The 9,664-nt window shown below is 29.8% G+C and overlaps 1 protein-coding gene and 1 pseudogene across 1 annotated transcript; both read left to right on the top strand.

Moving 5' to 3' along the window:
- The first annotated feature begins 3,072 nt into the window (after positions 1-3,072).
- LOC132952557 (THO complex subunit 3-like) lies at positions 3,073-8,948 on the top strand (annotated as a pseudogene).
- LOC132952556 (sorting and assembly machinery component 50 homolog B-like) lies at positions 3,487-5,088 on the top strand. Its single transcript, XM_061024880.1, has one exon. The coding sequence runs from the start codon at positions 3,629-3,631 to the stop codon at positions 4,958-4,960; it is 1,332 nt and encodes a 443-aa protein (XP_060880863.1). The 5' UTR covers positions 3,487-3,628; the 3' UTR covers positions 4,961-5,088.
- Positions 8,949-9,664: the final 716 nt, after the last annotated feature.

Raw genomic sequence — 9,664 nt, 5'->3', positions numbered from 1 at the left:
GCAAAAACTACGATTTAAGATAATATATCTTAAGAGGCGGTTCTGGCAACAAAATTTGGCTTTCGTACTTTTCGTACTTCAAGTTTTCACTTAAAAACTAAGTTATGAGCGTTTTTAATTTACGTTATATTATATCTGCATAACTTGCTAAAAAATTGAGACCCACATACAAACACAGATAATGTTCTTACCATCAAGTTTCATAATAAGTCGATTCACTCTAATCTTTAAGCTAACGGCATAGAACTTAAATTTCTGAGCGTAAATTTGGTATGTTACGAGTTTTTATCCTCTTAAATAAATAGCATTTAAAATTAACAAAATAATATCATAAAAATTTAAAAATCATTAAAATCAACAAGATTCTCAAAAATTTATAAAATACGCAACTACGTGCATTATGATTTATGCAACAATATGCAAAAAATAGATGGTTCTATTTAATTGATAATAAGCCAAAGCACATATCTTAAAACTAATCAATTAAAAAAAAAAAGATGCTCATCCAACAACCAACATACTATTAGACCAGAAGTACTAGGAACGCATGTGGTATGCCGCCCCGCCGAAACACGCGAACGAGACGCTCGAGACGGTGGCCAGTGACGACCGCCGGACCGCGACACAGAGAACGGCTCCTTCCGCATGAGACCCTGGTACTAGAAACGCGGTTTTCGCTCCGTCAACCGTCGAACCGCGGTCGCTTGACTTCGCGGTCCCTTTGCCGCTTTACCACCCGCCGCGATCGCCTAACGCGGTTCGCTGCCACTGTTCAACTGTGCGCCCTCGTCGACCTCGACCGCCGTCGGACACTCGGCGCCGTAACGACGTATTTACGTGTACGTGTTGTCGTGTTGTAACCTGTAGGCTTGTAGCTAGCACTTGTAGATATAATTTAAGTTTGTACAAAATTTATAATATTATAATCATTTAAAATTTAAAACATTCGCTAATGGGCAACACTAAAATAGAAAAATACTCATCATTGTAAAATAAATGATCAGTAGAATCTAAAAAATAGTATTTCTATATTTTGTACATGTCTGTGCAGAAAAAAAATTGGTTTCACCAAAAAAAGTTGGTGAGTAAATTATTATTTTTAGGCTATGATAATAAATGTTAAAAATATAATATGTTTTAATAGTTTATGTGACTTTTAACTATCTGTTTTTCTTTTTTTCTTCAGACACATCATTACCAATAATTGCTATAAAAGACAAAAGTATAAAACATTAAAACCTAAAAATTATTTTACCTCTAAAGGCTATAAAAGTATAAAATATTACAATCTAAAAATGAATAAATATTATTAAATGATTAAAAATACAAAGTAACAACATTTAAAATACCTAGAATCCAGATCTTACAAGTAAAAACATAGATTATATTATTTCTTATTCAATAAAATATTACATAAGTATGCGAATGCGACACATCGTACAGGAGACAATCAAATCAAAAGAAAACACTAAGAAAAAAAATTATTCAAATTTGTAAAACATAATAATTAGTACCTAAATAATATAATCTTTTTGTTCTGCACATGGGAAAGTGAATTATTCAAATAATAATAAAAAAAAGGGTTTTAGATAAAAGTATACATTTGAATGGATTGAATATTATTCAATTTAAAATACTAAATGTAAGTGAAATTAACTAAAAGTGTGTAAATATTCCAATACAATTTTTTAAAAAAAATGTAATGTTGAATATTGTTAAATTGTTATGTAAGAAATACAAAATATTGTTTACCTAATAAAAAACTATTTGTAAAGCTAATTATACAATTATATACAATTAAATACAACACTACTAGTATGTACATTTTTGCTTACTTTACCTATTCTATTAGATTTTATATCTATAATATCTTCTGTTTTTACCGATTCTTTGGAAAAATGTGATTGACATATTTCTATTCCCAATTTTAAAAATTTTACATAGAACTACTCTCCAACTTTCCAAACGATTTTGTGGTACACGAAATGTAGGTACTCCGGTAGTTTTACAATTACATATACAACAATTTCGCGTCATTTTAATAAATATGAATATTGAATACTATAATATAACAAGAAAAAGTATTCAAACAAAACTAAATGAATAGTTAGTACTTAGGTACTTCGTCTTTAGACCTTTAAAACGACAATGTGCCAACGTGGGTCAGTAATAGGTTCATAGATTATTACTTTGAGAAAAATAATGCCGATAATATTCAATGGATCGTTAAACCAATTTAAACATGATCTTAATTAAGTATCGATAGACAATCATCATCGAAATAATTATATTATGGTACCTACTTGGCCGGTAGATGGCGCCACCAGAGCGGGACCCGACAATAAGAGCATAGAACGATAGAACATGATAAGAGCTTCATAACCGAAGATTAGTTGCCTGACCTAATAATCTAGAATACATCCACATTCAAGCTGATATATCCATAATTATATTATTTATCCAGCCGAATTCTGCCGGTAATAAAATCTGTTATCAGTCGGTTAAAGTTAACCGCACGATTTAAGATATACGAAGATACACGATTAAAGTGTCGATTAACTTTAACCGGACATTGTAAGAATGGCCCTTAAGGTATATCTTAAATCGTGGTTAACCGACACTTTACCGGACATTGTAAGAACGGCCCAAGGTGCTCAACGGCCCTAAATCGTGGTTCCATGTACGCTTTATATACACGGGCACCCGGGCATGACAAATTAAATAGGTATGTCAGCAACTCGTGATACACATGTCTGTGACGTAAGCATTTCTCCAACTGTCTGAGCGGTGGTACAGTGGTGGAGTCTTCGTCGGCGGCGGCTATTTGCGGCTGGGGCGGCGGTGGACCAATGAGAACCGGAGAAATGCCTACGTCACAGTAATCGGCTGTGCGGAGGGTGGGTGCGCGATTTGTTTCTAAACCGGTAATATTGCTGACATACCTATTTAATTTGTCATGCACCCAGGTATCCAGACACGGCGTTTTATTTACAACTTTACTTTCTGGTGCCATTTGTACAGCAGGCTTATCATACGGGAACGAACATGAAAATATTTTGAGATTATAGAGGTCTTAACACAAATAGTTATTTATATATAATTATTGTATATCATTTATGATAAGGCATCTGCCAGAATGAGAGGACATGATAAAAACAGTCTATCTCTCTTCCCCATTCTGGCTCACTTCCCTCTATTTTATTAATCTAGCCATGGTCCATCCATTCTTTAATATCTATGGCTATAAACCGTTTTTATTTACTGTCTGGTAATATTTATTAGATATTTTTATTTAGTCATTTTCTTGTCGTTTCGCTTCGCCCTGTCATGACAAATTATATATAATTCATCATGCAACTTCTATCAAGGATTTCCTCGGACGTGAAAATAGCCACTCCGTATTTCAAAACTCACAAGTCCGTCAAAGAATTCCAAGCACATTCGTCGAAAGTACATTCAGTTGGTTGGAGTTGTGACGGCAAACGTTTAGCTAGCGTCGTGTTCATTTGATAAATCTGTGGCTACATTCACATTGGACAAAGACCGGCTGGTGAGAAATTAGATCAAATTACAGTTATTATTTTAATTTTTACTTCCTATTTTATCTGTGAGCTTTAAAAATCAAATCATGGTCCTGGATACTGCAAACTTGATGGAGACAAAACCAATCAGGATAGATCGCGTGGAAATTGTTGGCTTAAAAAGAACAAAAGATGATATCGTTAAAAAAGCTACAAAATGTCTATTTGATTCCAAAACCATCAGTGATGTAATTACCAAGAGTGCGATAGTTAAAAGAAACCTGATGCAGTTAGAGTGTTTCAATGATGTATCTGCCAAATTAGATGTTGATAGTATCGATGGACAAGATAAATATTATGTAACTATTAAAGTACAGGAATGTAATTGGGTACAAGGACATGTCAAAATTTTATCTGATGCTCATTTTGATAATAACCCTGATCCTAAATTGTCAACTGGAATATCATTTTTAAACTTGTTTTGCCGTGGTGAAAAATTAAATTTTGTGTCTGATATATACTCATCCAACAAAAAATTCTCTACTGGTAGCATAAGTTTCACAAAACCATTACTTGCCTTATTTAATCCATATTTATACACAACAGTTTTCAAGAACCATTATGATAGAAATAGATTTGGCTATTCATTTGACGAGTACGGATTAAATGCTGGATTAAATTTAAGCCATGAATATTTAAAACTAAACTTATTATGGGAAGGAGTGGCTAGAGATTTAAAATATGCACAAAATGCACCATTTGGTATTCGAGAACAGCTTGGGCTTACCATGAAGTCATCTGTTAAAATGACTGCTTCTTATGATACTCGAGATAGTGGTGTGTTTCCCAGTTATGGATCACTAGTCCAGTGTTGTTCAGAATTTGCTGGGATTGGTGGTAGCCATGAGTTTGTAAAAAATGAACTGACCCTTCAACATACATTTAGCACAATCCTAGATTTTGCTGTTACTGGATCTTTCTCTTTTGGTATATTAGACAAAATTGGAACTTCCTCTGGAACAAGCAGTATTTTAGATAATTTTTATCTTGGCGGACCATTGACTTTCAGAGGATTTGAAGAATGTGGTGTAGGTAAAAAAGAAGATGGGAGCATAACGGGTTCATCAATGTTTTGGAGATACAATACTCATGTACATGCTCCACTTCCATTTTTATCCAAAAAAAATAAACTGTCCAATTTAATAAGGATACATTTATTTATGAATTCTGGAAATGTTGGAAATCGTCTAGGAAATCTGACCAAAGATATACGAGGACTGATCAACAATGTACGGCTATCATATGGAGCCGGTTTAGCATTAAACATCAACAATTTAATGAGACTAGAAATTAATTATTGTTTACCAGTTTTTTATTCAAATAATGATTCTATTGTGTCAAATAAAAATCAGTGGGGCTTTGGTTTGTTGTTCTATTAATAGACTGATAGTAAATTTATATAAATAAATGATATGTTTTTTGTTATTTTTGTTATCTTTATAACGAAAACAAATTACCTATTTCATTTGTAGTGTACTTATTATTATAGTAAAATAAAAGTTGTATTTGTTGAACAAAAATGTTTACTAATTGAGTATTAGATTGATTTTTACCTATTGGAAAATTCTTATTTAAAATATTTTAGTTAAACAAAGGTTGTTAAAGCAAAATTTTTTACCTGTGAATTAAATTGATATTTCTTTGTTATTGTGATCAACACAGTTATTGTAAATAGCACATTTCATTTTCAAAAAAACTTATTGAATTTGTAAGTTTTTGTTTAGAAGATAAAATTCATGCATTGTGTATATTATATTGATATACTATAATGGTTTTATAGTATATTATATTGATATACTATAATGGTTTTATATTTTAAATTCTTTGATTATAAGTAATTTATAAAAAAAGTTGTTATAATCATGGGCTACGTAGCTATTTCACAATTTATTTTCATCATTAAATGACAAAAAAAATATTAATTGCTAAACAGCTAAACAATCAGAACTAAATTTTGCAAAAAACCAAAATTAATATTATTAAAGATTTGTTAACTAAATGTTAATGTTAATTTGTGAATGTAGTAAAATTATATTTATATTTTATAATATAAACAAAATGCATATATTTATTTATAACTTATAAATAATATTTTCATATATAATCTATATAATTGAATATAATACAGGCTTTTTTTTTGTTATTAATATTGTTGTGTAAGTTTTATTTTTGGGTCAATCAATGTATTTATATTCAAAATATTCATTAATTGCTAATTATATTTGAGTATATTATTAGATTAGTTATAGGAATACTCATGATAATCTAGGTATGTGATTTAAATATTTATTATAATATTTTAATGGGTGTCAAAGCAAAAAGTTAGACTATTATTATAGCAGATTATAATAATTTTAAATAACTGTAAAGTATATTTTTATCCGAAGAATCCATAGTTAAATATTGCACATTTATTTATGATTATTATATATATAAATGTTTTTATTTATTTTATCTACAAAATTAAAATTTTATTATAATTATTTATTTTATGTAAAATCACTGAATTTAATACAATTTGTATTGTAGACACAAGACAGCATACTATACTTGTGTTATTACCACTGTTGATTGGTCTACCACATATTCTTTTGATTTATTGCATATTGGGAGACTGCCTTTAAGTATATTGGTTTTGTTGTACATATAATTTTTAAGTCCAATTATGTATAATAAGAAAAATATAGTTTTCCTATAATTTAATGGAAAAAAATACTCTCAAAATGTACTTTTATAACCTTAAAATTCACTTTTAAAGACATTGTTATTTAATATTTATTTATATTATGTCAATAAAAAAATATGAACAGCCATCCTTATTTTACATAAAAGTCTAAAAACATTGTTGATAAATGTTAATTTATCAACATTGTCAATTTCCATAATATTACAATAGTACCTATGTTCAAAAACATTTTGCTTTGATGCCTTTTAAAAAAAATATATATTTTCATTTATTTTTAACTTTTGATTTATGTATAGAACAAGGAATACACATATAAAGGACACAGTGGTAGCGTGAATCAGTTGTGTTGACATAAGTCTAACCCAGATTTACTGAGTACAGCCAGTGGTGACAAAACAGTCAAAGTATGGGATGGTGAGACACCAGAAATGTGCAAATACTATTTTGACCAAAGGTAGATAGCTAGAAAAATCTTTTCCATGTGATTCATTCCATTAGGTTAGGTTAGGTTACACACTTGTTTTTGTATATAGGAGAGAATATTAACATCACATGATCTCCTGACATACAATTGCTGTTGGAAATAAAGAGGACATTCATCGATATGCGCACCCTCAAACCAATTAGTGAGCAACAGTTCAATTTTGAAGTGGAACAATGAAAGCGATTTGTTTTTCTTGACAAATGGTTTAGGATGTATTTATGTGTTAAGGTAAAAATATTAATCTGACATCTGATTATCTGTTTTATTGTAATTGATCTCTAAATGATATGTTTTTAAATCTGATTACAGTTTCCCATACTTAGCTTAGCGGCATGTGGTTAAAGCTCATCCGGGTACATGCATTTGTATAGAATTTGCACCAAGTGGCCATTATTTTGCTGTTGGCTTGGCAGATGCTTCTGTGTCTTTGTGGGACCACGAGAATTTGGCTTGTGAACAGACTTACACCAGGTAACCTTTATAAAATAAAATGCTCTTACGGCCATTCTTACAATGTCCGGTAAAGTGTCGGTTAACGCTTGCCGATTTTATTACCGGCAGAATTCGGCCGGTTAAGTGTTGATTAACTTTAATCGGACATTGTAAGAACGGCCTTTAAAGTTATATATTGCTGCCTGTTGGGCTTTGAATTTTATTTTATTTAAGCTGTAAATATTCCCAAAGAGGACAATGCTGATAATAATATAACAGCTCCCCTATTAAATTGTGGTTCTAATATATTATTTAGTTTAATTTCTATGTAGTTTACAAATCAGTTTAAATAATTTGTATTTTTTTAAAATAATCATATTGAACTATTACTATATTATTGGAATAAATTTTTTTTTCTTAAAAATATAGATTGGATTGGCCAGTTCGAGTTTTAAGTTTTTCCTATGATGGTAAAATGTTGGCATTAGGTAGTGAAGATTTGTATGTGGACATTGCAGATGTTACTACAGGAGAAAAAGTAAGGTTTTAAAAATTCATTATTACATTTGTAATAATTTTTTCAGTTTATTGTTAATTTTTATTGTAATATTTTTTAATTAAGATTACTAATATACCAATTGAAGCAGCAACATTCACTGTGGTATGGCATCCAAAACAGTATTTATTGGCATTTGCATGTAATGATAAAGAACAATTTGACAGGAAAATAGATATTGGAAATCTTAAAGTATTTGGTTTTAGTTCTGAGTAATTTATTGAAACAACACTAATTTAAAATGTATTTTTAAGTATAACATCAATAGAAAATAAATCTGTAAATATATATATCGATGACAGATTAATCATACTATTGCATAATTTAAATTGTTCATAAGCCGTATATTTCTACATAAAATAAGAATCATTCAAACATCCTAAAATTGTATTCTGTTGTTGTTGTATGAAATTATGATTATAACTTTTATACAAACATATTTTAATAAAATATATTTTCATTATGCAAACAAAAGGTATAGTAATAAGAACATTTCTTCAACTTTTACTATTACGAGTAGTGTGAATGCTGTCGTGTTTTATATAATAGTTTTTTTCTCCACAATTATACTATATCTATAGGTCATAGGTAAAGTATACATTTTCTGGAACTTTGTAATTGTTTGTTTATAAAAGAACAATCAATTTCAAACAATCGTAACACACAATTTAAATTTGTGAAAGTAAGTTTAAATAATGTACACTTTTGTTAATTCATTTGTGGCACAGAGGAAGGATAGAACCCTAATTATTAAATAAAAACCCCAATGGATTGGTTTGTTTTCGATATTTTTTGTGTTTGGCATTCTGTATTTAATTAATTTTATTACCTAAAGTATTCAGCTTTTTAAGCTTTACTTAAACTTAGTTCTACAAATATAAAAACCGAATATCAAAAATGCAATGCTAATGAAAGTTGCCAATGATATGAAGCAACAAAAACTTTGTTTTTCCATCAAAAAGGGACTGGCTGTGTTGTTCTTCGGGACGGCCCTGGCTGTCAAAATGTTGCAGATAAGTCAGTGGTAGATTTGATTCGTCTTCTAGAGGAGGGAGAGGGGGCAATATCCTTTTGGTCCAAAAATTCTACTAGTAAAGTCGTTACTATTAACCCACTTAGGCTTATACAGAGGGAAAAATATGTATCCGATAGTAAAATTTGTGGGTCGTGATTATTATTTATAAACACTCATACACTCTGAACTTTTATACAGATTTCTGAAGAAATTATTATTTATGGGTAGTTTATGTTGTATTGAGGTGGGGGGGCATGTATAAATATATTTATATTTCATACTATATTTATTATAACAATAAATAATATGTACCTACATACAGGGGCGGCACTAGACATTTATTTCTGGGGGGGGGCAGGATCCGGGCAAAAAAATTTTCGGTGGGGCAAATATATATTTGTAATTTGTATATTATTGCTCTATATTTGGATTTTCCATAATACTTTTATTAATGGGATTGATATTTTGGTGTATCCAGCTATTAAAGACATTTTTTGTAATCATATAAATCAGACACTAATGTAAAAGAGAGGAGTAGGTAAATCAATAGAATCAGATTTCTGTAAATAATCTGAAACAATTTGTAACTCATGTAAACTTTCACAAAATAAGTGTAAACAAAATAGAAATTCAAAATTAATATGGTCTAAAAGTGAACTAGCTTCTAAACTTTTTTCACATTTTGTTTCTAAGCTAACTCTAAAAGCAATATGATTGGTACTATTGGTAGTGTTCTTTTAACAGCTATACAAGCAGCTATTTGGCAGATCCATCTTGTTTCTGAAATACTTTTTAGTTCCACACATTTAGATTTTGGACAATGTTTTTTTTGAAGTTCAATAAATTGAGTGTGCACCGTTGATCTACTCATAAAATTATATATTTGTTGAAGCAATATAAAAAACATTTT

The sequence above is a fragment of the Metopolophium dirhodum genome, chromosome 9, assembly GCF_019925205.1.
Source record: "Metopolophium dirhodum isolate CAU chromosome 9, ASM1992520v1, whole genome shotgun sequence".
NCBI classification, from domain to species: domain Eukaryota; kingdom Metazoa; phylum Arthropoda; class Insecta; order Hemiptera; family Aphididae; genus Metopolophium; species Metopolophium dirhodum.
The sequence above is the reverse complement of the archived record's forward strand: the minus strand, read 5'-3'. Positions and strand labels throughout refer to the sequence as shown.

Bases quoted from the DNA above. Each gene is read 5' to 3' on its own strand.
- LOC132952556 (XM_061024880.1), top strand. From the start codon at position 3,629: ATGGTCCTGGATACTGCAAACTTGATGGAGACAAAACCAATCAGGATA.